Source organism: Emys orbicularis, chromosome 20 (genome assembly GCF_028017835.1).
Source record: "Emys orbicularis isolate rEmyOrb1 chromosome 20, rEmyOrb1.hap1, whole genome shotgun sequence".
Lineage (NCBI taxonomy): Eukaryota > Metazoa > Chordata > Testudines > Emydidae > Emys > Emys orbicularis.
Window position 1 is genome coordinate 1,381,415 of NC_088702.1, and position 27,329 is coordinate 1,408,743.

General features: G+C 64.6%; 2 protein-coding genes across 2 annotated transcripts; one reads left to right on the top strand and one right to left on the bottom strand.

Moving 5' to 3' along the window:
• Window positions 1-259: 259 nt before the first annotated feature.
• CREB3L4 (cAMP responsive element binding protein 3 like 4) lies at window positions 260-12,933 on the bottom strand. The gene is made up of 11 exons (XM_065420477.1): window positions 12,781-12,933; window positions 12,008-12,200; window positions 11,148-11,284; window positions 10,714-10,809; window positions 10,048-10,154; window positions 9,668-9,736; window positions 8,673-8,757; window positions 7,985-8,081; window positions 7,180-7,444; window positions 1,112-1,195; window positions 260-287 (listed from the first exon to the last, which is right to left on the bottom strand). Exons 1-11 carry the CDS (start codon window positions 12,931-12,933, stop codon window positions 260-262), a joined length of 1,314 nt encoding a protein of 437 aa, XP_065276549.1.
• A 7,537-nt stretch (window positions 12,934-20,470) lies between these two features.
• SLC39A1 (solute carrier family 39 member 1) lies at window positions 20,471-23,340 on the top strand. The gene is made up of 3 exons (XM_065420310.1): window positions 20,471-20,669; window positions 21,391-21,521; window positions 22,651-23,340. The coding sequence occupies exons 1-3, from the start codon at window positions 20,471-20,473 to the stop codon at window positions 23,338-23,340; spliced, it is 1,020 nt and encodes a 339-aa protein (XP_065276382.1).
• The last annotated feature ends 3,989 nt before the right edge of the window (window positions 23,341-27,329 follow it).

A 27,329-nucleotide genomic window follows, 5' to 3' on the forward strand; every position in this document is an offset into this window, starting at 1 on the left:
GGCAGCCTCTTGGAGCAGATGCTGGCCCTGCCACCGTCTATCACCACCCCCTTCCTCGGCTCTGCTGAGCAGCGTGGCCATTGCCTGGCACCCTGCCCGGGGGAAGCGGAGGCACGTGCAGCACAACACAAAGCGGCATGAGAAGATGATCTGGACTGGGGGTCCCTCGCAGGCAGTGGCTACAGGCACTTGAGGAGGAAGGTGTTGCAGGTGGCTCCACGGGGGCAGTCGCACAGCCTGCCGATGCGGGCACCCTTCTTCACGGCGCAGACCTGGCCGATGGAGCACTGCGGGGACAAGGGAGGCAGAGCTGTAGGGGTCCCCCCGGCAGGGGCCTTTTGACCCTGTGCTTACAGCCGGGCCCCCGAAACCCCTCGGCAGCAGGGTCTCGGGGGTCAGTACGATCCCCCTGCGGGGCAGGGGCTGTATTCCGGCCTGCAGCTCGCTGGGTGGGCACTGGCTGCCCAAGTGGGGGCTGGGCCCAATCCCAGCGTTGGCACCTCTGGTTAATTGCCCTTTCCCCATCACTCTAATGCAGTGGTCCCCAACGCGGTGCCCGCGGGCGCCATGGCACCCACCGGGGCATCTATGTGCGCCCCCGTACTGCCCGGCGGACGAGCATCCGCCAAAATGCCGCCAAGAAGCAGCGTCATCCAGAGGCGTCACCACCGAAATGCTGCTGATTTTCGAAGCCTATTGACGTTGCCGCTTCTCGGCGGCATTTCGGTGGATGCTCGTCCACCGGCCATGGTCCGCGGTGGCCTGTCGTCCGTCGCCCGCCAGACGAAAAAGGTTGAGGCCCACTGCTCTAATGGCTCCAAAATGCGCCTGTCTGGCTCTGCGGGGCCCGGGTCAGGCCCCCCACCCTGCACCTAGACTGCTAAAGCAAACCCTCGCCCTGGAGCGTGGCTGGTCACCGACGGATCCCCAGGGAGCACGGCAGGGTCCCACCAGCCAGGGAGCTGCCCCGGGCCTGCCCCTGGAAGAGGGACACACACAAACTCCGCTGGGCGGGCGGAGAAATGGAAGCTCAGAACTGCTGGGGCCTCAGTTCCCCACATGGATCCTTTAGCCACGGAACCAGAAGGGGCCGGTCAGCCCCGGACGGTACCTGGGGGACTTGGTTATATTTCTTCTCCCAGGTGGAAATCCTCTTGCTCTGCAGTTTCTCCAGCACGTCCTGCAGCTGCTCCAGCTGGGTGTGGTGTGAGACAAGGAGAAGGAGGAGGGTGAGTGCAAAGTGCTGCCCCCGGGGCAGGCTGGAGGAGCTGGTCTGCTGGAAATTGCTGCTCTGTTAAAGGAGTGGGTGTGACAGGGAGTTACCCTGCCCCCCCCCCACCTGATCCAGGGCTCCCGGCTTCACCCTCTCCTGAAACTGACACAGCCAGTTGGGGGGCTGAAAACTGCCTGCCCAGCCCCTCTCCCCCCATGCTCCCCTTTGCAGCAGACCGTCCCACCCAGCTTTTCACATGGGAGCACAGGGACTGGGCTGTGACGCTGGCCAGCACCAGCCGCTTCAGAGAAAAGAGCAAGAACCCCGCAGTGATGGGGCAACGCTGCCCCCATTGGGTCTCCACCTGGCCTCTAAGAGTCTTTTCCTCCGGGGTTTGCATCGGGGCTGCCCTGCCCTTCTCCAGACTACCTCAGCCTTCGGGGCCGTGAGGGACCCCGGGGGTCACCAGGAGGCGCGTGTGCATGCAAAGACACAGGCAGCCAGGCTGGGGTGAATACCCTGGCCCGTGGGAGGTGCTGGGGGTGGCACGGCAGAGCGCGCCCGCGCCAGGCTGGAAATAGGAACTCACCAGTTGTTTCTCATGCGGCTGGTACGAGTGTTTCAGGGGAAAGTCCTGGGGTAGCCGGGCATCCACATCTGCCTCCTGGTGGGCCAGGAGAGCCAGGCAGAGCAGGACCATGGTGGATCGCTGCATGGCGGGGAGCTGTCCTCGGTGCTGGGGCAGGACTGGTGCCTGCTGCCAATGTGCCTCTCCGAGCGCAGGGAGAGACTGGCCTGGCAAGCCGCGCGCCCAGCCCACGCACAGGGAGGGGGCTGAGGTTTGATAGGCTGGGGGCAGCACGCCAGGGGCTGGCACAGAGACCTCCTCCCCCATTGAGGGGGCGGGGGGCTGCTGCCAGGGCAGGCTGCGGGGAGTAGGATGAATGGAGGAGTCATGGGGGGGCTGGAGCCAGACGCCCGAGGGGGCGTCAATATTTATGAGAGGGTTAAAATGTGTTTGGCGAAGAAGAGGGGAATTAAATGTAACAAATCCCTCGTCCGCCAGCTCCCGAGGGCTCCCCCCGGCAACGGGCAGCGAAATCTCTCTGTCGGTGTGTGTCTGTCCCCCCCACGCCCGTCCATCCAGCTAATCTCGGTGTCTGGGTATCTATCCCCTCAGCGCTCATCTGTCTCTCGGCAGAGCGCTCTGGCTGGGCCCATGTGCGTCCATCTAGCTAATCACAGCATCTGTCTGTCCGTCCCCGAGGCGCCGGCTCCCGCGCTCGGCCGTGTCCACCTCTCCATACTGCTGACAACTTGAGCTTGGGCCAAATCCCGAGGAGCTTGGCGATTGTTCGGCACGTGAGCCGAGAGGAGGCGTCTGGCTGCCGGGTCTCTCCCGGGAGCAGCGCTTTCCCCTGTTTGCTGCGGGGTTGGAGCCAGCGTAGGGACAATGGACCCGTCCCTGCTCGGTTCGGCCCCAGGACAGATAAAATCCCGCCCCAGCTCTGCTTGACTTTGCCAGGTGGGTGCTGGGCAGCTTTCCCCTGGCCCGTGTCAGAATTGGGCTGTGGGCACAGGGTCCGGGCCCCATTTGCAGCTGTCCAATGGAACCAGGTTACAAGTTCCTGCTGCAGACTGGGGGGTCCCCGAATGCACCCCATCGCCAAGGTTACGCGCTAACCCTCGTGCGTCTGGCAGCTGCTGCCCTCCTGGGCCGTGAGCAGGGCTGCTGGCATCTGGGCGCCTTGGCGTTCCCAGCCGCCAGCCCGTGCCAGGCCCCGGGCAGAGACGCTGACTGCGCTGGGCTCCTGCCGGGCGCTCCCGAGCTTCAGGCTTTCCCCTCTAAGCCACTGGAGGAGGCTCTGCCCTGAGCCAGGAGCTCAGCAGGTTCCCGCCCGCTGGGGGCCAGGGCACCCGGGCTCTACCCGCTGCCTGCTGGGTGACGGCCCAGTCCCTGCCCCTCTGCCTGCCCTGGCTGTGAGCGCTTCGGGGCAGGGCCTGTCCCAACGGCCTTGAGATCAGTCGTGCCCCTCGGGGGCTGCTGGATGGGGCTATCCTCGACTCCATGGAGCAGTGTGCCCGGCTGGACCAGGAGCAGATGGGCCCTTGTATGGACGGGGGGTTCTGGTTGCAGCTGCTGTCGCAGAGCCGCTCGGCCCCTCGGTGCCAGCCCCCCAGGGGACGCTGCCCCCCGTGGGACAGCGCCTGGCTCCCACCTGGCACTCGCCCATCCCCGTGAGCTCACCCTGGATTTGTGCCCAGTGCAGGGCCTGGGGACGCTGGGCAGAGCCAGTGCTGTGGGGAGGCAGGGGCCTGCGAGGTCCCCCCACATGCAGCAGGTGGATCTGAGGTATCATGGGGGGTTGGGAGGTCACTGGGCAGCGCCTGGCACAACGGGAGGATCTGGGGGGAGGGGAAGAAACCCGGCCCCAGCCCTGCCCCACCAGCCTGGCATCGCTGCGCGAATGCTCCCCGGACGCTAACAGGCGCCATCCTGCCCACAAGCTGCTAGAATGAGTCACTCCCCCGAGTACGAGGTGCCGGCCCGAGGGACCCCCCACCCCACACTGGCCCAGCGCCAGCCCCCTCCATGCATCCAAATCAGCAGAGCCCTGAGCCGCCCCCCCCCCCCCCAGCTTCGTGCGCCATGTGGCAAGTTATGTAAGGGATGGACAAGCCCAGCTAATCCGCCCCCCCGTAATCCCGCCAGTCTGCACTGGGATTAACCACATCCTGGGGGGCAGCTTCCTGTGGTGCGTCGGGTGCCTGGGCAGGGGGTGACCGGCAGCGCCCCGGGGTGGCTGATGGGGGAGCGGCACCAGTGGAGGTTGGAAGGGGGGGTTGGGGGCTCACAGCTGTGGATGAGCAGTTGGGTTTGAGGAGAAAAGGGGCTTGATGGCCCCCGGGGGGGGGAGAGCCGGGGGGCACGAGTGGAGATGGGGATCAGCTCCATCCTATCAGCCTCTTGGTCTCTCCTGGCCCCCTGGGCCCTGATGTCAGGGGTCAGTGAGGCTGGCCCAGGAGTCTGGCTGCAGCCACGGCAGAGGTCATGGCCCGTCCCCGGGTCCGTCCGGTCACTAACGGAGCATCACAGACACCCAAGGGGGCTGGCGACTCGTGTTGTTCCTGGGGAAACTGAGGCACGAAAAGGGCAGCAACTTGCCTAAGGCCATGTGCTGAGCAAGTGGCAAAGGCTGGAATAGAACCAGGAGTCCCGGCTCTCCCCCCCCCCCCCCGGTTTTCTGGAGACAGCCCTGCTGCCGCCCCGCGCTGAGGGATGAGTCCGTGGGGAAGCCTCAGCTAAAAGCCATTAATATTAATCTGCCTTGCGCAGCCAGGAAGGGGCTCCAGGGCTGGGCTAGCAGGGGGCTGCGGGACGAGATTGAGGGGCACCATCAGAGTGGGGGCTGATCTAGCAGGGGGCTAGAACCCTCCCATGGGGCTAGAACTCGGGGGCTCGGCTGGAGCAGACCCATCACGATGGTGCCCGGGAAGATCCAGTGCCACCCCTTCACCCCCAGCCCCACAGCAGCCCCCGCCAGCCCCGGCTGAGCAGCCCCTTGGGCCCCTGAGCTGCCTCATTAGTGCAGAGCTGAGGTTTGGGGGCTCCCTGAGCAGCAGCATCTCGCCCACGTGGCCGGAAATCTCCTTCCCTGAGTGACGCAAATGCCCGGGGGCTCAGGGCAGGCGAGCGGGGGGGGGTGGCTGTCGGAGAGGAGGACAGGGGGGCCCGGGCTGCAGCTTCTAACCGCTCAGCTGTGTGGGAATGAGCCTGGCGCTGCGGCCTGGCCCCTCCCCGTGTGTCGGCCCCAACGGGGGGCAGGGGGGTGCCAACCACCCCAGATCCCAATGCCCCACTGGGGGGCACGAGCACCTGCAGCAGGGCCCAGGGCAGGGACAATGAGCCCCCGACAGCCTGAAGTCTCTAGCCAGGGGCTGAGTGGCACCGGACAGGAGCCGGCCTGATGGGCGCCCAGAGCCCCTGACCCCAGCTGCTCCATGCCCAGGAGCCCCCCTGAACACCCAGTGCAGGCAGGCCCGGGGCTGCTGTGGGGCCGGGGCGCTCGGGAGGCAGCCGGCTCCCTGGGCACCGGAGGAGGAGGGCGGCGGGAGGCAGCGCTAACGCTGGCACTACTGGCTCTTTGCCATCTCTGTGTAGAGCCAAAATCCCAGGGCTGGGCCCTCGCCCTGCTCAGCCCATCAGCAGAGCCCTGCGAGGGCCGGAGCCCCCCGTGTCAGTCCCAGGTGGGGCCGGCGTCGGCTCAGGCAGCTCCCGTGCCCTCTTCCCTCCAGAGGCAGCAGGACACAGAGCCCGGCCCAGCAGCACTGGGGCTGGGGGGCTCCCCTGGCAGCCGTGCTGACCCCCATGCCCTGGGGTCCTGTGCTGCAGGGTGTGGGGGAGGGGTGTGCTCTGTGCGAGGGGGGGCTGCGATTAGATATGACATTCACCCCTGGCAGGTTATGGTGTCTTAGCCCTGGCTCCAGCTCAGGTTTCCCCTTGTCGTTCCGGATGGATCTGATCCTTTTCTTCACTTCTGGGCCCAATCTGTTGTGTACATTGCTGTCGCACAGCTGCTGAGGCCCACCCCAGAGGTAGCTGCATTTCAGTGCTAGGTGAAGCAAACCCCATGTTTCTGCAGAGCCTGTTAGGTGCTTTGAGATCCTCACAGCAATGTGTTCTCATTCTCTGCGCCCGGAGCCGCCCGTCCCAGACCAGTCCGTTGCCGGGTGAAAACTAAACAGGATAGTTTATTAACTAGAGACACCACCCACCACTGGCACGGGGTAGGTGGGGGCTCATAACAGAAAACAGCTGTGCCACTAGCACGCCCTGCGATACGACCCAGCTCCCTGCCACGCGCCGGGCGCAGGCTCCGCCCAGACCGGCCTTTTCCTGTGCCTGGTGCAGCCGGCAGCATTAAAGCTTTAGTCTAAAATGGAACATTTCTATCCCTTTTGGTTCCCACGAAACTCCCCCCCCCTCCGGGTCAGCAGAGAGCACAGAGAGAGGCGCCAGCAGCCTGGGGTACGGTGCTGACTCTGGAACCTAATGGTGGACAATTGCCTGGCTGAGCATTTTAGTAGAAACAGCTGGGCAATGTGGAATTGTGGGTGGAGTTTGGGGGTTGTGGGCGGAGCTTGACTGCGGCTACTTATTTCCTTCCAGTCAAAAGCCTCCTTGATAGAATTGAATGCGCACCAATCTGCTTTCTTCTTCGCGAGAGCTCACCTTCCTGATGCTAATTTCTTGGCCCAAATAGACGTACTGCTCAACTTCTTCGATTGGTTCTCCATTGATTGTTATTCGGGCTTTTTGCCAGGTACCAAACCGCGTACATTTCATTTTGGAGTGGTGAATTTTCAGTCCAACTTCGCTGCTTTTTGTGTTGAGTTCTTGTAGCATTTTCTCTAGTCTGGTAGTATTTTCAGCGATCAACACAATATCGTCCCCGAATCTGAGATGGTTTCACTGCTCTCCGTTGATGTTGATTCCACCCTCCCAATTCATCCGCCGCATTAACATTTCGAGGCAGGCTGTGAAGAGTTTCGGGGAAACCGTCTCTCCTTGTTTCACACCTTTCTTACCTGGGGTGCGAAGGGGGGTATCAAACAAAGTTCTATCCGTAGTGCCGTCAGCATTTGCTTCCTGTGTAGTTTGATATAGTTTGTGTCGATGCCCTGCTCTGCGAGAGCTTTCAGCCCTGCACTGATCTCTACGCCGTCGAACGCGTTTTCATCGTCGACGAAGGCACTACAGGAAGGGAATGTGTATTCCCCGGAGCATTCCAATCGCTGGTTTCGAGTGAAAATATGGTGCATTGTGATGAAATTCCTTCGAAAGCTGCTGCTCGTCCAGACTCGGTGGTGCCCCAGGCCCCCCGTCCCCCAGCCAGCCCTGGGAAAGCAGCTCTCCGGCCAGTCTGGTCCCTGCTGCCCCTCACATCTCCTCGGCATGGGCTGACTTAGCTGCGTCCCTGCTGGCTCCGGGTCCGTTCCCCTGGGGCAGCCCCATGGGAGCCGCCGGCTGCTCCAGCTGGGTCTGAGCGGACGTGTTTGTGCCCTTCTTCTGGCTCCCATCTGCCCCTTCCACTCCATCCTCCGCCGCGGCCTCGGGCCCCAGCTGCTCCCCCACGGGTGGTTCAGGCTCTGGGGCCGGCGGCTCCTGGGGGCCGGGGGCTTCGGCCAGTTCTGAGAACTCCCCCTGGTTCAGGATGTTCCTGGAGATCACTGGGGTGTGGGGGGAAGGGCAGCATTAGGGGCTGGCTGCCAGGGCGTGCCCTGTGCCGGGGGTGGGGGCATGGGGGGTGCCCTGTGCTGGGGGCTGGTGGGGCAGGGGGCCCTGTGTCAGCAGGGTGGGGGTGCAGGGGGCCCCCTTGTGCCGGGGGGCCCTGTGCCAGTGGGGTGGGGGCATGGGGGGTGCCCTGTGCTGGGGGCTGGTGGGGCAGGGGGCCCTGTGCTGGGGGCTGGGGGGGCAGGGGGCCCCCTTGTGCCGGGGGGCCCTGTGCCAGTGGGGTGGGGTACGGGGGTGAGACAGATGCTGTCTGTGGCCGGGTCTCTGGACAGATCCCTTTGGGCAGAGCCAGGCCAGGCAGCGCCAGGAATCCGCCCTGGAGGGGAAGAGCTCCGGGGAGCTCATTGGAGAGGGTCAGCTCTGGGGCAGGGTGTTCGGTTCTGACCCCTCTCTGGGTCTATGGGGAAGCTCCGCCCGCCCCCCAGCTCAGCCCCGCCCCCCAGCTCAGCCCCACCCCCCAGCGTCCCGGCTGTTACCTCCGGTGGGCTGGTAGCCGTCCTGGCTGCCCCGCGCCCCCCTGCGCAGGGGGCTGTAGCTGGGGAAGATGATGAGTCCCAGGGAGAAGATCAGGATCTGCAGGAGGAGGGAGACGGTCAAAGCCCAGCCCCTGTGCAGGAGCGGGGGGGTGGGGGTTGCTCGGGGGGGGGGGGGGGTCAGTGGGTGCACAGCGGGGCCCGGGCTGTGTGGGGCTCTGAGCACGGGCACGGCCCTGGCTCTGCGGGTGTGCACAGGAGCGGGACTGTCTGGCTGTGCAGGGCTGTGCGTAGACGTGGATTGTGCGCAGTGCTGTCTGGGTGTCGCCGTGCGTGGGGCCATGCGCTCTGTGCCGTGCGTGGGGCCGTGCTCTGTGCCGTGCGCTCTGTGCCGTGCACTCTGTGACGTGCGAGGCGCCACGTGCTCTGTGCCATGCGTGGGGCCATGCGCTCTGTGCCGTGCGCGGGGCCGTGCGCAGGGCCGTGCACTCTGTGCCGTGCGTGGGGCCACATGCTCTGTGCCGTGCACCCTGTGACGTGCGAGGCGCCACGTGCTCTGCCATGCATGGGGCCGTGCACTCTGTGCCGTGCGTGGGGCCATGTGCTCTGTGCCGTGCGTGGGGCCGAGCGCTCTGTGCCCGCCCCGGAGCAGGCCGTCGTGGGGCCGCGGGCGCGGGAGCTCGGCCCATACCAGGACGCAGGTGCTGGTCTGCGCTGCCTTGCTGGACGTGGGTTTGATCAGCGCTTGCAGCTTTCGCAGCTGGCCCAGCAGAGACCTGTGGGGAGGAGACAGCGTCCGAGGGGGGCTCCTGAGGAGGGAGGGGCACAGAACCCAGCAGCGAAGCCAGGCGGGTGCTCACCCACTGGCCTTTGTGCCACCACCGTGTCAGGGACCCCCTGCATCACCAGCCACCCTCCAACACCCCCACACCTTCCAATGGCTTCCCCACAGCTCTGCTAATGCACCCTGATCCTCAGGGGCTGGGAAAGGGGGGGGGCTGGGAGCCAGGACTCCTGGGTTCTCTCCCCGGCTCTGGCAGGGGAGTGGGGTCTAGCGGTTAGAGCGGGGGGGCTGGGAGTAGGACTCCTGGGTTCTCTCCTCTCTTTGGGAGGGGAGTGTGGTCTAGCGGTTAGAGCAGGGGGGCTGGGAGCCAGGACTCCTGGATTCTCTCCCCGGCTCTGGCAGGGGAGTGGGGTCTAGCGGTTAGAGCGGGGGGGCTGGGAGCAGGACTCCTGGGTTCTCTCCTCTCTTTGGGAGGGGAGTGGGGTCTAGCAGTTAGAGCGGGAGGGGGGGGGGCTGGGAGCCAGGACTCCTGGGTTCTCTCCTGGCTCTGGCAGGGGAGTGGGGTCTAGCGGTTAGAGCAGGGGGGCTGGGAGCCAGGACTCCTGGGTTCTCTCCCCGGCTCTGGCAGGGGAGTGGGGTCTAGCAGTTAGAGCGGGGGAGGGGGGGGGGCTGGGAGCCAGGACTCCTGGGTTCTCTCCTGGCTCTGGGAGGGGAGTGGGGTCTAGCGGTTAGAGCGGGGGGGGGGGGGCTGGGAGCCAGGACTCCTGGGTTCTCTCCTGGCTCTGGGAGGGGAGTGTGGTCTAGCGGTTAGAGGGGGAGGCGGGGGGCTGGGAGCCAGGACTCCTGGGTTCTCTCCCAGCCCCGGATGGGGGCGTGGGGGCTGGTGGATGCATTGCACTCACAAATTGTGTTTCTCCAGCTCCTGCACCTTCTTCTGCAGCTGCTGGTTCTGGGCTGAACATGCTGCCACCCTGCCAGGAGAAGGGAGCAAGGGGGGTTCGGGTCCCTGCCGGCTGCCCTCCCAGAGCCCTCCCTGCCCCCGCACGCCCAGACACCTGGCGCCCGTGGCACAGGCTCTGCCGGAGAAGGGTCAGCTCGGCAGTGGGGGACACTCCGGTGTCTGGCTCTGAGCAGGGCCGGCAGTGCCCTCGCGGGGGGGGTCTGTGCGCGGGGGGGGGGGGTCTGTGCGTGGGGGGGGTCTGTACGCGGGGGGGGGTCTGTGCGCGGGGGGGGGGGTCTGTGCGCGGGGGGGGGGGTCTGTGCGCGGGGGGGCCGCTCTCACCGGTTCTCCAGCCCGTCGATGTATTCCTTCTTCCGCCGCCGGCTGTCCTGGGCCGACTGCTTGTTCCGGATCTTCCTCCGCACCTTCTTCAGGAGACGCTCCTCGGCCTGGGGGGCAGACGCCACCTGAAAGCTCGGCGGGGCCGTCTCCCCCCTGCCCTCCGGCAGCGCTGCTCACGTCCCCCCAGGCTTCAGGGGTCCCAGCTGCAGGGAGCTGGTTTGGGGGGCAAGTCCCTGTGCTTGTCTCTGGTCTGAGCCTCCCCAGGGCTCCCCCTGCCCTGGGGGTTAACAGCCAGGTCTCTGTGGCTGCAGCCCTGCCTGCCCTGGGCATGTGGAGGGCTCCCAGCCCTCAGGCCCTGCAGGGGCGGGTAGGGCCAGGTGGGTGGAGCTGGACTGGCCACTCCCTGCCCTGGGGCCGGCTGCACCGGTTTGGTGGAGCTGGTGAGTCATAAAACCTGCTGGCCGCATGCCCGAGGCAGGACGGGCTCCCCTGTGGACAGGCTCTGCCCTGCAAACGCGCACCAGCAGTCACCCTCTCCTCTTGGGCCTGCGCACATCGGTACGCTCACGTGCCCTCGTGCAGGCTTGCACGCTCCTTGCACGCTCGGAGGCACGCTCAGGACGGTACTGGCTACACCCGCACACTCACGCTCGCTGGCTCCTGTACCTTGGTGAGGGGCAGGTTACTGGGCAGGGACACCCCCTCTTGCGAGAGCAGCCGCTTCTCCTCGTCCGTCAGGAACAGATCCGGGAACTGCAGCTGCTGGAGAGAATCACTTTCTGCAGAGCCCGGGGCGGGGTCCTCCCTCCTCTTCCCCCAGCCCCCCACATCCCTCAGGGCCGGGGAGGGGCACGACTCTCTCTGATCCCAGAGAGGGTTTGGGGAATAGGGGCGGCGCCTCGGGCACTGTGGGCAGCTGCTCAGCTACAGGTGGGGGGCAGGGGGCGGGGGGGGGGCTGTGGGCTGGGACCAGGGGAAAACCAAGTGTTTTCCTTGCTGCTGGGGGCAGGGGGGAGCCGAGCCCTGCCCGGCCCTTCCCCCCTGCTGGAAAGCTGGCTTGGACAGTCCAGCATGAGGAGGGGGATCCTGAGCCGACTCACCAGGGCCACAGCTGCCTGCCTGTCCCCAGTGCTCACCATGGGCACCGTGCCAGGCCTGGCCAGGGCGGACGGGGGTGCAGACGGCAGCTCATTCACGATGCAGGCGTCAGGGATCAGCAGGGGGGACGACCAGTCACCTGGGGCCAGAGACACAGCACGGGGGTCAGGGATGAGGCAGAAATGGCTGCTTCCCTGGGGCAGAGACCCCTCCCGTGTGCCCAGCCTGGGAAAGGCGGGGCAGGAGTGCGGGGAGCGCTAAGGCCGGGACTGAGTGGGGATTCTGCTCCTCTGGCCCATCCCCACGGCCCACCTCCACCTGAGCGAGCGTCCCCGGGCGTGGGGGCCTGAGATGCTGCCCTCAGCCCCCGCCCCCCTCTCTGGTTCCCAACTGGGAGCGGGGAGGAGCTGCTGGGGCTCGGGGCTGGCGGGGGCTCAAATGCTGATTCTTGTTCCTGGGGTGAGGGGCAAAGGCCCGGGGTGACGTCGGGGCTCCGGGGTACAAAGTGCAGCAGACAGACAGACAGACAGAGAGATGGGGGGCAGTGGAATGGATGGACAGAGGGGCATGGATGGGAGCTCCCAGCATGCAACGTGGCTGGTTACATGGCACAAGCTGCCCCCTTGCAGGCTGGGAGCGCTCATCTCCGCCGGCCGCCCCATCGGCAGGACAAGGGGCAGCAGTGGGGCAGCGTGGAGCATTCGGGGGGACGACTGACTCCCCTCGGCCTAAGGCTGCACTCCACCCCCACTAAACACCAGCCCGGGAGGGGCAGGGAGCCCAGTGCTGGCTGTGTGTGATCCGTGCCCCAGAGCCAGCCGCCCTGGACAGCAGAGGGCCGGCTGCCCCCCGCCGCGCTCACCCAGCTGGATGGAGACCACGTCGCTGTGGAGGGGGGCGCTCTGGTCACAGAAGGCGGCGGGGGCCCCCTCGCCGGGCTGGGGGCTGGCCGAGCTGGGCTCGTCCGAGATGCCGCTGTCGCTGCCCGGGCTGTACACCTCGTTGGGGTTGATGAGCACGTTGAGGAAGTCCTCGGGCTCACTGTCGTTCAGCCCCTGCAACAGGCACCGGGGACGTTGGCTGGGGCCGGCAGCCCTGGCCTGCCCGGCACGGGAGGCAGCCCAGGCTGGGCTGGTACGTGGCTGGGAGACACCCAGGAGCTGGAGGGGGCACCTTGGGGTTGTGGGCAGTGCTAGGCCCCGGGCCTCGGAATGGGGCTGGGGCGCCCAGGCCCTGCCTGCTGGCGCTTTCGGCAATGCCAGGGCCCGTCTGCCGCGAGTGGGGCCTGACCTCCCTTGCCTGGGCCAAAGCCCAATGGGACCCTTCTCCGGCCCCTGGCTGCATGTGGTGGGACAGCTGCTGGCTCCCTCCCCAGAGGTGGCTGCCTTAGAAGGCTGGCAGAGAGGGATCCCCCAGGCAGGGAGGGGCAAGGCCAGCCTTATCCCCCCCCCCCCCCCAGGGAGGCAGGCAGGGCCGCATGGGGCTAAGGACCTGGGGCAGGGCCCTGGGAAGCGCGGACCCCACGACCTGGGCTGTTGCTCCTGCCCCCGTGCTACAGAGCAGGCCACCTGGGCTAGTGTCTGAGCCCCCGGCTTGCCCTTCCCCTCCCCCCTCTGCATTCGGCCTCCGACTCACGCTGCCCCCGCTGACTGCCCACTCCTCAAAGCCCTTCTCCAGGGCGGGAGCCTGCTCTGAGAGGGCGAACGGGGGATCTGGGCTCGGTACGGTGCTGCTGGGGAACGGCTCGAAGAGAACAGCCTGGAGTGCGGGGCTGCCGGACTCCCCCATCTGGGACGGACAGACAGACAGACAGACAGAGAGCAGGTCAGGCAGTGTCACTGCCCCCCTCCCCCCGCCCCGAGAGCACCAGGCACCCCGCGCACCCGCAGGCCTGGCTGGGCGTCCCCTTGCACGAGCCTCACCTGTGGTCTGTGAGCGGGGCCCGTCATGGGCAGTGCAGGGCCCGGCGCTGCTCCCCCCGAGCACCCCTCTGAGCACCTGTGGGTCACACGCTCGCCACACAGCCGGACACACAGCGTACATGCAAACTCCCATGGCACATGTACACACACACACAGTGAACATGCGTGCAGAGCCACACGCGTGTACACATACACACGGGAAACACTTTCTGCTGGTTCACAAAGCCCTGGCTGCGAAGCTGAGGGTCTCCCAGGAGGTGCCTGGGGAAGTCAGTCCTTGTTCCCGCTGAGAGCTGCGTTTCTATAATCCCCTGGTACCTGAGCGCCAGGCGCCGGCTGGGAGTGGCCGGGGGGCTCCATGCCCCGGTGCGGGGCCCCCAGGGCTGGGCCTGGGGCGATTATGCGGCACAACCTACCTTCACCTTGTTCCAGGGAGCAGGTTGTTACCCAGCCAGACTGGTTGCACCTAACACTGAAGCCTTTTGCTTCAGACCAGGATCTCCGGCATCCTGGACAGCCCCAGCCAACGCCCACCCCGGGGCCTTAAAAGGGCAAAGGGCTCCTTGGCACCCAGTGCACCCGGACGAGGCCGGGGCTTTAGCTGCCAGCGTGTGTGGCGGGTGGAGGCTTCGGGCCTGGCTGTTGGCAGTCAATGGACTGGATTTCCCTGCAAGGGCCCCGGGCCCAGAGACACAGGGCTGCAGCCCCAGGACTATGCCTGGGCAGGGGGGCGGGGGAGCCCTGCAAAGACGGGGGCAGGGGCTGGGGGAGAGGGCCATAGGTGTTGCTCTCCAGCGCCCCTCTGGCAAAGGGAGGTGCGTTGGTGCGGGGTGCCCCTTCGTTACGCATTGTCCCCTGGTGCTGCTCAGCCCCCGTATTTCTCCCCGGCCCCTCGGGCTGGGGCGGCAGATCGGGGAGGGAACAAGCAAACAGGCCAGGTTGTGGTGTCCTGTGTGTGTGACAGCTACAGCACTCGGCCAGCTCAAGCCTGGCCCAGTGACCTGCGGGAGCCTCATGCTGTCCCTCCTCCCACGCTTAACCCGGGCCCCGCATCCTTCCCGGCATGGCCAGCCCATCGGGCAGCAGCACCACCCACCCTGCCGGCATGCACTACTCCATGGCAGGCACCCGCCCAATCACACACTGGGTCACGTGATCGCTCACACACACAGGGTCACACGTGGAGTCACATGATCTCACACACTCAGGGTCTCTCTCTCTCACACACACACAGGGTCACACGTGGAGTCACGTGATCGCTCACACACAGGGTCACACGTGGAGTCACATGATCTCACACACACACAGGGTCTCTCTCTCTCTCTCACACACTCAGGCCTTGGCTACACTGGCGCTGTACAGTGCTGCAACTTGCTGCGCTCAGGTGTGTGAAAACGCCCCCCCCGAGCGCAGCGAGTGCAGCGCTGTAAAGCGCGAGTGTAATCAGAGCCTGCAGCGCTGCACGCTCGCTCGCAGCGCTGCACGCTATTCCCCTCGGAGAGCCGCGGCAGCGCTGGGAAGTCCTGAGTGTAGCCAAGGCCTCAGGGTCACACATGGAGTCACATGATCTCGCACACACAGGGTCTCTCTCTCACACACACACACAGGGTCTTGTGCGCAGGCACACACCCACCTCTGGTGTCACACGCACAGACCCACCCTGCTGAAATTGCTGGTCCCATCAGTGTAGCGTTACTGCAGCAAACCCTGGGTCCTTTGTAGCTTGTGCAAACTGCTCACTCGGGCTGACCTCGCCCCGGTACATTCCGGCTGTCAGTGGAGTCTATGAAGTGGCACCAGCGGGTGGGGGGGGCAGCCCCGGGGGAGTTTCGTCTCACTAGCGAAGGAAGGGGATGCGCTGAAGGGCTCAGGAGATCTCACCAAGATCTGATTCGCACTCCTGCTAAAATCTGGCCCCAGCCCCGTCCGGCTCCCCCAGGGGTGCTGGGGCTTTGAGTCTCCATTTACAAAGCGCATTGGCTCTAGTGGGGGTGAAGAGAGCTGGGGGATGATCGTTACACAATAGCAGTGAGTGTGTGTGTGTGGGGAGTGTAGCTAGATAGCTGGGGGATGTATGGGGCTAGCTAGCTAGATTGGATGGATAGCTAGATAGCTGGGGGGTGTATGGGGATGGGTAGTTAGATGGGGAGCGTGGGGGGCTAGATAGGTTAGTTTAGACAGATGCTGGGTGTGTAGGGCTGGAGGGATAGACAGAGGGGAGTTTGGGGGGATGGATAGCTAGCTAGCTAGGTGATGGGTGGGTAGGAGTGGAGGGATAGACAGGCGTGGGGGGATAGATAAATGCTGGGTGTGTAGGGGATGGAGGGATAGACAGAGGGGAGTTTGGGGGGATGGATAGCTAGCTAGCTAGGTGATGGGTGTGTAGGGGATGGAGGGATAGCCAGGCGTGGGGGGAGGGGGATAAATGAGATCACAGTAGATGAGGATGAGGGGAGGGCACCAACACCAGTGCTGGGAAGTTGCTGGGGGGTCGCTGGCCCCCAGGACAAGCTGGCAGAGCCCAGGCACACGGCTGGGCCCATTAGCAAGCACTGAGCTGCCAGCCCCAGGCTGTGCCAGGGAAAGGCTGGCATTGCCCTTTTAAGCAGCTCGCAGGCGGGTGGAGGAGGTTGGACCTTGACCCGCCTGAGGTGGGGCTGCAGGCAGCTCTGTGCTTTGTCCCAGGCTGCAGCTGGGCTTGGCATGATCCTGCCCAGGGCCGGATCCTCCTCTCACTCCACCGGGCTGGTGTAATTCAGGAGCCAATGGGGGGCAGGCGGAGGGGCTGGATCAGACCTGGGCAGTGGTACTGGGGCAGCCACCTCAAACCAGGGCTTAATTTGTATCGAGGCTTCCAGGGCTGAGCTCCGGCACCTCTGGGGCTGGCAATTCATAGCCCCAGCGCCTCTTTCATTCCAAATGACGCTCTGCCTATGACCCCCTCACGGCTGGACAAGCCCCGGATCCCAGGGGTTACTGATTGGGAACAAGGCACAGCAAAGAACAGGCTCCCCCTACCCCCAATCTCACTCTTTCCCCCACCATCACTGCTTCTTTTCCTTTGGCCGGGAGCTGTCATTCAGGGGTCAGCGCGCTGCCCTCGAGCGGGGGGGGGACAGAGCTGAGGTGCAGGGTGTTGCTGGAAGGTGTTATGGGGCCATCAGCTGCTGGGTTTGCTAACTAGCTGTCTGGGGCTCTCAGAGCCGCACAGAGGTTTTTAGGGCCCAGGGGCAAAATCTGCAACTGAAGCCCCCCACTACCCTGCCAAGAAAGTGACCCCTGAGGGGGAAGGCCCCAGCGTTGGGGTGTGGTTAGGGGAGCCCCACACACCCCCTGCAGCAGCAGCTCCTGCTCCAGGCATCGTGACCTGGTGCGCAGGGTCGCAGCACGGCTCAGGATTGGCCCAGTCACAGGTCCCCCCGTGCCAGATCGCAATGCCACTCGGTTTCGGGGCCTGGGGAAACCTGTCCTGTTCCCCCCTGGGTGGCCCTGGCCCTGGCCCTGCATCCTCCATTTCCCCACTGATTTTCTCCAGAATCACCCGGGTTTGTCCAATGAAGACTAGAGCCTTCCCTAAAAAAACCAAAACCTGTAGGAGAACACCTCAACCTCTCTGGCCACTCAGTAACAGACCTAAAGGTGGCAATTTTGCAACAGAAAAGCTTCAAAAACAGACTCCAACGAGAAACGGCTGAACTTGAATTAATATGCAAATTAGACACTATCAATTTAGGCTTGAATGGAGACTGGGAATGGCTGAGCCATTACACACATTGAATCTATTTCACCATGTTAAGTATTCTCACACCTCTTGTCAAACTGTCTGCAATGGGCTATCTTGATTATCACTACAAAAGTTTTTTCTCTTAATTAATTAGCCTCTTAGAATTGGTAGGACAACTCCCACCTTTTCATGCTCTCTGTATGTATATATGTCTCCTCACTATATGGTCCATTCTATGCATCCCATGAAGTGGGCTGTAGCCCACGAAAGCTTATGCTCAAATAAATTTGTTAGTCTCTAAGGTGCCACAAGTCCTCCTGTTCCTTTAGAGCCTTCCCTGACATTTTGGAACAGGCTTGCTGCAGCTTTGAGAAGTTATCCCGGGACAGGGTGACCAGGGCGTGGGGGTGGGCCATGCCTGCACGGACTTGGCATTGGCAGCTGTCGCTCGTAACACAGGTTAGCTGGCAGGGGCTGAGCGCTCCAACAGCCGCGTCCGCACTGGGATGTAAACGTGTTAGCAGTGCAGCTTCTGCCTAGGCTCGTCCACACTGGCGGTGGCGTGGAGGGGTCAGGCTCCGGTGCAAAGCCGGCTGCCCGCCCGGCAGTGGGTATCTGCACCCGGAGGTGAAAGGCTCTGGCAGGGCGAAGGAGCCGGACCCCGTGCCTGGCTCGGGCGCACCAAGAGCCGCGTGGGGCACAGACCCACCTCCCTCGCCCCCACGCGGCTCTTTGTTGGGGCGTGCGGGGAGCGGACCCCACATGTGCCATGAGGAGTGTGCGGGGTCACTACCCCTAGTGTAGACATGGCCCTGGAGCCTGGCCTGGCACGGGGGCGCTGCCCCTGGGCTGGGGGGCAGTGAGGGGGGGAAAGGAGGCCAGGGGGAGGGCTCTGGATCTCCTTGCTTCTCATTGGCCCCTGTGCGATACCACTCGCCGGTCCTCCGCCTCCCCATTGGCGGAAAGCGCTTCCCCGGCCACGCCCCTTCCGAACGCTCAGCCACAGCCCGCACCGGGCCCGGAGACAAAGTAGCCAAGGCCCGGAGGTGAGTCCGGGCGGGGGGAGCCCCCGGGCCGGGCCTGAGTCCCGCCCCCCAGCGAGTAGCCCCGTTCCCGGCCCCCCCTTTCCAGCCGGCCCCCCCCCAGCCGCCCCCTCCCTCTCCAACCTCCCCCCAGCCGGGCCCCCCCTTCCAGCCGCCCCCCAGCCGGGCCCCCCCTCTCCAACCTCCCCCCAGCCGGCCCCCCCCCGTTCCAGCTGCCCCCTGCGCCCCAGCTGCACCCCAGCCGGGCCCCCCCTCTCCAACCTCCCCCCAGCCGGCCCCCCCCGTTCCAGCTGCCCCCTGCGCCCCAGCTGCACCCCAGCCGGGCCCCCCCTCTCCAACCTCCCCCCAGCCGGGCCCCCCCCCTTCCAGCCGCTCCCCAGCCGGAGACCCCCGTTCCAGCTGCCCCCTGCGCCCCAGCTGCACCCCAGGGCCAGACCCTGTAGGGCCCCCCAGGCCCGCAGGCCCCCACCCCCACCTGCTCTCCAGCTGGAGCCGGGTTGGTTTTCTACCCGCAGGGGGAGGGTACCCCCCCGTCTGTGTTTGTGCTGCCGGCCCAGGGCTGCTAAAAACCTGCCCCTGTCCTGGCCTTGGGGGGCCCCCTGACAGCCTGGGGCTCTTGGTGGCGGCTGACCCAGCCTGTCCAGCATGGCTGCGCTCCGGGCTTCGCCCACGGGACCAGCCGCTCGCTCTCCGGGGACGGGTATTTTTAGAACCGCGGCGTGTGATCTCCGGAAGAGGCGAAGTCCCGGGCAGTGGCCCAGCGGTGCCAGGTCGGACTCGAGCCATGTCCAGGCCAGGAGTTCTCCCCTGGGCTGTGCGCCCCGGGGGGATGGGGGGGCATGAACAGCTTTCAGGGGCTCCGAGCGGGACGGGGGACTCCTGGACTTCTCTGTTGGCACCTAGGGTCACCCTCGGGAAAGTCTCCAGCTGTAGGTGGTGATGGGCCCCCCCCCCCCGTCACATCACATCACATCAGTCATGATAACTAGATGTTGTTGGTACTGAGGAGGGCTGGGAGAAGGTGGCGCTGCTGTGGGGTCAGGGGTGGGGTGAACACTGGGAGCTGGGAAGGCCTGATGCCCTGTGTGTTTGGGCAGCTGCCTTTCTGTGCCTCAGTTTCTCCATGAAACGCGCTAACGCTGCTTAAGGGCGGTGCCCTCCCAAGGCACGTGTGACTTAGTAGTTAAGGCCAACCAAGGAGTGGGTCCCGCTCCTGTGGGGATGGGCACGGCAGAGCTCTTGCCAGGAGGTGATGTGGGCGAAGCTACGGAGAGCCGCGAAGTGCGGGACGAGGCCTGTCCCGGGTGGCAGCTCTTGCCAGAGCATGCTGAGAGGAAGAGTGAAGGTTTCACTGAGTGGAGACAGGTCCATGCCTTTCCCATCCTGTCCGGATGTTTTGGAATTGCTGCCCCTCTTTCGGGGTGGCCGTACCCCGCTCGTTAGGAAGTACCAGCCTGTGCCCTGCAGACCCGCTTATAAATACTCCCAAGGGAACTTTCATCTTAAGACCATTGGTTGGCTGGGGTTGGGAGAGGGTTCAAAATTCCCAGCATTGTTGGCTGGATGACTTGGCAGAGCTCAGAGCCGGCGCTGGCGCTGCACCCCGGAGAACTTGCCCAAAGCTGCTGTTTGGCAGCTCAGGACACTTTGGGCAAACCCGGGCGGGCATGTGGGCTTCCTTTCCTGGGTCCCTGGAGTCCCGAAATTCCCAGCTGGCTTGAGGGCAGGCTGGGATCCCAGCCCTCCTGCTAAATGCCTGCTGGCTTGGTTCAGGGCGCGAGTTCTGAAATCTCCTTGTTCTGGGTCTTTCCCAGATAAGGGGCCAAGTTCCCCCTGGTGCGACCCCACAGGAGTTAGCAGGGTCTGTTTTCCCCAGCTGGTGCCAGCCCTACCTTGGGGGCAGGGGGTTAAGGCCCATTGGTCTCCTGTAGGGCAGCCTCACCCAGGAGGAATGTGCTGGGAACGGGATGAGTCACGTGCTGTAACCAGAGGTCGGAAGTGCCCGGGAGCTGAGATTTGCTAGGAGATTGGAGGGGTGGGGGGAAGTGTATTAAGCTCATCCATTCCTGGCCTGGCGGGGGAGGAACTCGGGCTGGGTGGTTAATTGTTCCTGCTCTGGGGGGGATCCTTCCTAGATGGCCTCTTGTGGGGCAGCACCTGACAAAAGGGGCTGGTGCCCTGTCTTGTGTTGGGGAAACCCCCCCAGCTAGGAACCCCATCCCAGCCGCCCTGCGCTGCTCCCCTGAGCCCCGTGGCACAGGCGGGGCCATCCTGGAGCAGCTGTTCTGGGGCTAGGGTTAAACCCGTAACTGAACTGGGGGTTCGGGGTCCGGATGGCTCAGCCCGGCCCACGATGCCAGCGAGAGTGAGAGCCCCTGGAGCCCGGGGTGCGTTGGTCCCCCTGTGGCATCGGGGGGGGGGGGAGCGGCTGGCCAGCCACGGTTGGGTCTGCTGATGTCTGTTTTGCGTTCGCAGGGCAGACGCTGCTCGCGGAGGACACTCTCTCCCCTCGCTTTCGGAGGCAGGCCGAGACTCCTGCTAGCTGAGCTTCTCGGCTCCCGCGCTGTGGACGGGCTGTGCGCCCCCCCGAGGGGAACACAGGGAGCAGGAGAGGCCTTTCCAGCCGCTCCGGGGCCATGGCTGAGTGGCCGGGGCCCAGGGCCGACCCCGAGCAGATGATCTGGAGCCCTGGCTCCAGCGTGGCTGCACTCCGGTCCCCCACGGGCTTGGAGGTGAAGCTGGGCTCCCTGGTGACGCTGCTGCTGCTGCCCATCTTGTGCGGCCTAGCTCCACTCTGCGTCTTCCGGCCACACGGGAGCGGGGCCGGTTCGTTGGGTAAGGCCCGGCCTGCGGGGCGCGCCAGGCTCCGGGGCAGCTGCCGCTCAGCACGGCGAAGAGGCGGCCCTGGCCCCGGGCTCCAAGTGTCTGGTGACTAAGCAGCCAGACGCAGGGTCTGGGGCAGCACGATCACCCCCAGGGCACGGGGTGGGGGGGACGGCTGAGACCACAGCGATTCACCCAGGGTCAGTGGTGGAGGCAGGATCAAAGCCAGGCTCCTGGGATCTGGGCCAGGCTCCTGCTGGCTGTTCTGCCGCCGGGGGCTCCGCTGCCCGGGGGGAGGTTTGGGGGCGACGCCGCTGGCAGCCGGAAGCATTGAGAACCCTGCAGCATTTCACTGCCGCTGAGCCGGAGCCTGGGCGTCCTCATGGCTAGTGGCACCTGGGGCCGGAGGGCAGAGAGATGGGGCTGGGGAAATGCACTGGCGTTCCAGGACAGGGGCTCGGTTTGATGGGCTCCAGGCGCCCGGCTGCGTCTGTGTCCCCCCCCCCCCGAAACGTCACTGGAGGGGCAGTGCTTGGGGCAGACTGTGCATTCGTAACTCGCCGAGCGGCACGTGGCTTCGCTCGTCGCCCGCAGGCTCGATCGGACCCTGAAGTGTCCCATCTTGGAGCCCAGCTCGCTGGCAAGCCACGTTGGCGCCCTGGCAGAGCAGCAGAGCCGTGCGTCTCCCTGCCTGGGCTCGTCATTCGTGTCTCCCTCCCTCCCTCCCTGCCAGACACGCGCAGAAAGGTCCTGAGCCTGGTGAGCTGCTTTGCGGGTGGCGTGTTCCTGGCTACCTGCCTCCTCGATCTGGTCCCCGACTACCTGGCGAGCATCAACCGAGCGCTGGCTTCCCTGAGCGTCACAGTAAGTGTGTGCGATGCCGGAGGCCAGACGAGACGGGCACAATGCTCCTTCTGGTCTGTGTAACGGGAGCACCCAGAGCCGGGGTCCCCAGCGGGCCGGGCGCTGCCCTGATCCCTGGTGGGAGACCCCCTGCTGCTGCACGCTCAGGTCTGCTCGGGGGCTGGGGGGAAGCCGTGGGGCTCTGGACACAGGCCTGGGGTGGGTGGTTTGTGGGGGGCCCTGGCGGGAAGCACCGAGGCTCTGACTGAAGTGGGATTTTCAGGGCTATGGAATGGGGGATGGCTGGGGGGCAGTGGGGATGCTCTGTGTGCTGAGAGGCAGAGCTCCTGGCTGGGGCGGGGTGGGGAGGGGGCTTTGGGGCTGGGCAGGGCTGCCTGTGGCCAGGACCGCCTGTGGCCAGGACCTGTTGCTGTTTGCAAACCCGGTGTCCCTGCAATGGCTGGGGGGGGGGGGGGGGGGGTGATGCTGGGCCGGGCAGAGTCTGGCCTATCGGACGGCAGGGGCTTGTGGTGACTCACTGGAGCCGCTTGCCTCATTGAAGATCCTTCCCCCCCGCCCCCGCCTGGCCTTCCCACGCGGCTTCCTGGCAGCCGCGGCCCCAGCTTCTCGGCAGTGATGCCTTCTGCTCCAGCATCACTGGGGGGGCAGGTCTGGGGCGCCTGGCTCGGGGGTGTGCGGGGGAAGCCGGGGGCTAGGCTGGGCCGAGGTCTGATTAAAATCCTAGCAATGCCCCTCTGGCCCCGGGAACCTGCAAAGGGAAAAGCCGACTCCCCGCTCGCTGCTGGGGGCAGGCCCCCGCGCTCCAGCCGGGCCCCTCGCTGTGGCGGGGGGAGCTGCAGCATGCAGGTGGGGACAGCGCATTGTGTCCCCTGCGACCGGTGGCGCTGAACCCTCTGGAGCTGGAAATGGGGGCCCCCCTGCTCTGCCCCCCACCTCCCGAGGGGCGTCGCATGCTTAGCAGCAAGATGGCTGCTGCGGGGGCGGGGGAGGCTCTCGCCCCAGGCGGGCAGGAGGTGAGGCCCTGGGGCGAGGGGACGGGGCACCTGGGGACCTTTGGCACCAGCCCTGTGGGCCCGGGGAGGAGTGGGAGGTGCTGAGCTCCTCATTGACCTGCCTTTTCCCTCTGCAGCTCCAGTTCCCCCTGCAGGAGTTCATCCTGGCCATGGGCTTCTTCCTGGTGCTGGTGATGGAGCAGATTGTGCTGGCCTACAAGGACCAGTCTGGCTCCCTAGAGGAGACGCGGGCTCTGCTGGGGGCCTCGGCCCAGGACAGCACCGTGCAATCCCAGCACTGGCAGGAGGGGCCCCTGCGCCCCGCCTGGGGCTCTGCCCAGGAGCGCCCCCACGTGCACGTTGACTTCAATGCGCACTCGGCCATCCGCTCCTTCATCCTGGTCTTCTCGCTCTCGCTGCACTCCGTCTTCGAGGGGCTGGCCGTGGGGCTGCAGGAGGCCAGCGCCAAGGTGCTGGAGATCTGCCTGGCCCTGCTCATCCACAAGTGCGTCATCGCCTTCAGCCTCTCGCTCAAGCTGCTGCAGGGCCGGCTGCGCCCCCGGGCCGTGGTCGGCTGCCTGCTGCTCTTCGCCCTCATGTCCCCGCTGGGGATCGGCCTGGGGGTGGCCCTGACGGAGACCTCGGGCGCCCTGCACCAGCTCTCCCGCAGTGTGCTGGAGGGGCTGGCCACCGGCACCTTCATCTACATCACCTTCATGGAGATCCTGCCGCACGAGCTCAGCTCCTCCGAGCAGAGAATCCTCAAGGTCATCCTGCTCCTCGCCGGCTTCGCCCTGGTCACCAGCATCCTCTTCATCAAGATCTGAGCTGCCCACGGCCCCCACTGCCAGGGACAGACCGGGACTATGGGGGCAGATGCAGCCCTGTGGTGGTTCCTGGCTGATCCAGCTGCCTTCTGACCCGGGTCTGGTGCTTGGGAACCCTCCCGCCACAGCCCCGCGGAGAAGCGATTCCCCAGCCTCGGCCAAGGAGCAGCACGTCCGCCCTGGCGGCAGGCGTTCTGGCACTTGTGCCCCTGCTGCCAGCAGCGTGGGATGGATCCCAGGACTGGCGGGGTCTGGCCCTGCACTGGAGGAAATGCTGGGGGTCCTGCTCTGGTAGAGTGCTGGTCGGTCCCTCTGCACCCTGCCTGCTGCCAGGACCCATGGATTGATCCCAGCGCCCCCTGAATCTAAACCTGCCTGGGGCTCAGGGCAGCTTCCTCCACCCTGGCATGGCTCCTCTAGGGCCCCAGCCTGGCCATGCTGGGGGAGAGTCAGAGGATGCTTCAATATGAGCACTGCCCCGTAACCCTGCCGCAAAGCCCTCGGGCGCATGCTTGGCTGAGCTGGGGCCTGCGGGGGCACCGGGGGGCTGTGGTAGCTTCGCTGCCCCCAGCTCCTCTGCAGGGGGGCGGTTTCCCAGCTGGCAGCATTTCCCTCCCCATCCCCGGGACGGCCGGGACGGCGTGTTCCTAGCCGAGCCCTCAGGCCAGGAGAGTGCAGGGCGGCATGGGGCTGGCTGCCCGGCAGTCTTCCATGCTCCTGGGCTGGGTATCGGGTTGGGCCTGGGCCCTGCAGTGCCAATGCCTCCTTCCGCTCCCCTCCCACTGCAGTTTTCAGCCAATTGGAGGGCAGTGTGGCCTAGTGGCTAGAGCACTGGACTGGGACTCAGGAGCCCTGGGGTCTATTCCTGGCGGTGCCCTGGGCGATCTTGGGCAAGTCACTTCACCCTCTGTGCCTCAGTTTCCCCATCTGTAACTGGGGGACCGTGATCCCGACCTTGGTGCAGTGCGACGGCTGAGAAGAGGAGCTGGGAATGATGAATTATTTTTATAAGGAATACAGAGTAAAGACTGAATCTGTGGCCTAGTTATACACACCGGGCCGGCGGCCTAGCTCAGCCAGTGAGATCAGTGACGTGGCGCCGGTTCACACCCGCTGGAGGGTACCAGTTCCTGTACCTGTGGTTGGGGGGATGTCCCTGCCGGGGCAGTCCCCTGCTCGTACCGGTATAAAAGTGCCTTAGAGCCATCCAGCGTGGTCCCCTTCCCGCATGGAGTCTTCCAATGGAGCCACTGGTGTTGCCCTGGGCCGGGCCAAGACCCCAAGGTGCCAGGAGCTGCGCGGATACCGAACAAAAAGATGGGCCTGCCTCAAAGAGCTTCCAGCATCTAAAGTGCAGACCTGGCTTCCTGGGCTACACGATCGAACGGCCTTAACCCCACACCACTATTTTTATAAACAGCCTCTTTCCAGCTGCCTGGGAGGTGGTAGGAAAGCCACGCCCAGCCGCTTTACGTACAGAGAGTCTATTTTACTAACTGCCTGTTTCTCCTTCCCGCCTTGCTGGTGGAAACGCAGCTGTTTGGTTAAAATACTGACAGAGAAACTTTGAGAATTTGAAAAATAAAATGACTTTAATCTCTGTAGCTTCTTGGGTGCCGTGTTTTTAACCCCCCCCCCCCCCCCCCCCAGGTCAGATCTCCAGGGCAGTGACGCCTCCTGTTTTTTAAAGAGCCATTTCTCTATGGGTGACGTATCTCCTCCCCCTCCCCCCCCCCCCCGAATCAGCACCAGGCCTGGGCCTGTGTCCGTCCGGGGTTCACAGACGGGCTTAGCTACGTGCACAGGAACGTGGGGCAGGCTACGTGGCTCTAGCCAGCTGCCCACGCCATGTCCATGTGGGTCCTGAAAAGGCCCTGGTGTCCTCGGCCCAAAGCTGGAGCTCAGAGCGCATTACGGGACCCTCGGGGTGCAAGGGCAGCGGGCTTGAGCGAGGTCAATCTCCATCCCAGCTTGGTGCGTGCTGTTTGCTCTGACACAGCCAAGGGGGGCTCCAGGACGGCAGGCCGCTTTCTGTCAGCCCCACTGAGCGAGGTGGTGGTGGGGCACAGCAGAGCCCTCATCCGCGCAGGAGCATCCACGTCGCCTCTAGAGGGAGCCGCCGCTCTGCATGTTCACAGTGCTGTTATCCTGCTGCTGCTGCTGCACAAATCTCGGCAATCCCCCGGTAATCCCTGAATGCACTCGGCAGTACCTTGGCGTCAGCGTGTTCATCTTTAACTCCTGCCTGGGCAGTGCCGGAGCGGGTCAGTGAGAGCAGAGCCCTCTGGGCCAGCCGTGAGCCCCTCTGCTGCTAACGGGGTTTGAATCCTGCCTCTTCTGTCCCCCCCGTTGACACCAACGTGTACAGCTAGCCACTCAGCCCAGTGCTGGGACTTAAAAGCACCATCCTTGCCTTGTCGACTCCCATCGGTTTACCCAGTTCCCTCTGGCGTGCCCGGCCCATAGGGAGCCTGGGCCAGCGCTTGGTCAGTTTCACTAAGCAGAACAAAGCCAGACGCTGGAGTAACAGAGGGGCCCGAATGTCGCTCGTGTTAGTGCCGACGTCACCTACGATCTCTGTGCCTTTGGCCCCGGCCCCTCACAGCTGCAGTTAAAAAATGTTTGCATCAGAAATGACCCAGGAAACTCACTGACGCTGAGGGAAGGGATCCCCCAGCGTTTTACATTGTCTGCATGAATGCTTTGTGCCTGTCTCTGATTTCGGGCCTTTGCCTCTTCGGGCTGCACCTGGCTGAGGGGAGTGTGGAGGAGAGCCCTGGAGCCATGAGGCCGTGCTCCCAGACATGCTGCGCTAGGCACTGTTCGCACAGACGCTCCCAGCTCAGCTGACCTGCTGTGCAGCTCTAACGGGGGAGAGGGGCCAAATTCCAAACCTACGGGGCATCTCGCTTTACCCAGCTAACTGGGCGAGAGCAGCAGTCTCTGCCCCTTGGCTCTGCAGAAGAAATTCACAGAAGTGCCAAGCAGGCCCGTGACGCATTCTAGCAGAGGGCAGTGACTTACCAACAACCTCCACTAGCCCCCCGTGCCACAGCCTGCCTGTCTGCAGTGGGATGGAGCAAGAAGTGCTTCAGGCTTTTGGCTGGTACTGAACGAGCCCTGCTCGCAGCCCTCCGGGCTAGAACAAATCGCCGGGGGTTACTGCCCTCTCAAGTCATGCTTAGCACTTGTACAGGCCTTTCAACTGCAAACCCGGCTGGCCTGCCAGCTTGGATCTAGGTTGCCAGGGAGGCAGCATGCTAGCCCCGCTGCTTCTGGAGTTTGTTGTCCATTGGGAAAGCTCTGGTCTCTCGCGGGAAAGCAGAGCTTGGTTTGATGGGGAGGTTCATTGTGGGGACGTTTTTAGGTTGAACTGTATCACAGAATGGGTTGGAAGGGAGCCCAGTGGCTAATTTCACTCTGCTTCCCGCAAGGTCGGATTGTAAAACGCTATCTACTGTAACGTGCCCAGCGGCTCCAGGACTCCTGGTCCTGCCACAGACCCCTTAAGAGACCCGGGGCAAGTCCCTTCGCTGCTCTGGGCCTGTTGCCCCAGCCAGAACAGAGAGGAGGGGATGCCGTTCTTCACCGTCTCAGGCAGGTTTGACGAGGTTTTCTCAGTGCATGTTTGTAGAGTGCTTTGAAAGGGGTTTAGGGCCAAGGCCCTGCTTGGTGCCGGATAACGCACGCCTGGCCCTGCAGAGCGACAGAGGAGCCAGGCAGAGCTGGGGAATCACTGCGTGTGTGCGCCTTGCCTTTGCCGTTCAGTCTGACTGAGGTTGTTCTGTTGCAGCCAGCGCCTCTGCCTGAGGGCTGTGTAAGTCACTTGACTGGACTCTTTCATGTGGTTCTGGCCTTTTCTCTTCCTTTTCCTCTCGGGCTGAGAATTGCGCAGGGAATTGATTCCTGAAAATTCTTTTGGCAATTTTTAAAAATAATGCTGGCTGAGGTGGCCGTGCGAGGTGGTTTCATGAGTGGAAGCAGATCAA

Coding starts and splice junctions, on each gene's coding strand:
- SLC39A1 (XM_065420310.1), top strand. CDS start 20,471: ATGGCTGAGTGGCCGGGGCCCAGGGCCGACCCCGAGCAGATGATCTGG. Junction 20,670..21,390: donor GAGCGGGGCCGGTTCGTTGG/GTAAGGCCCGGC, acceptor CCTCCCTGCCAG/ACACGCGCAGAAAGGTCCTG. Junction 21,522..22,650: donor TGGCTTCCCTGAGCGTCACA/GTAAGTGTGTGC, acceptor TTCCCTCTGCAG/CTCCAGTTCCCCCTGCAGGA.
- CREB3L4 (XM_065420477.1), bottom strand. CDS start 12,933: ATGGGGGAGTCCGGCAGCCCCGCACTCCAGGCTGTTCTCTTCGAGCCG. Junction 10,810..11,147: donor GGCAGGCAGCTGTGGCCCTG/GTGAGTCGGCTC, acceptor GATTCTCTCCAG/CAGCTGCAGTTCCCGGATCT. Junction 288..1,111: donor AATATAACCAAGTCCCCCAG/GTACCGTCCGGG, acceptor TTGTCCCCGCAG/TGCTCCATCGGCCAGGTCTG.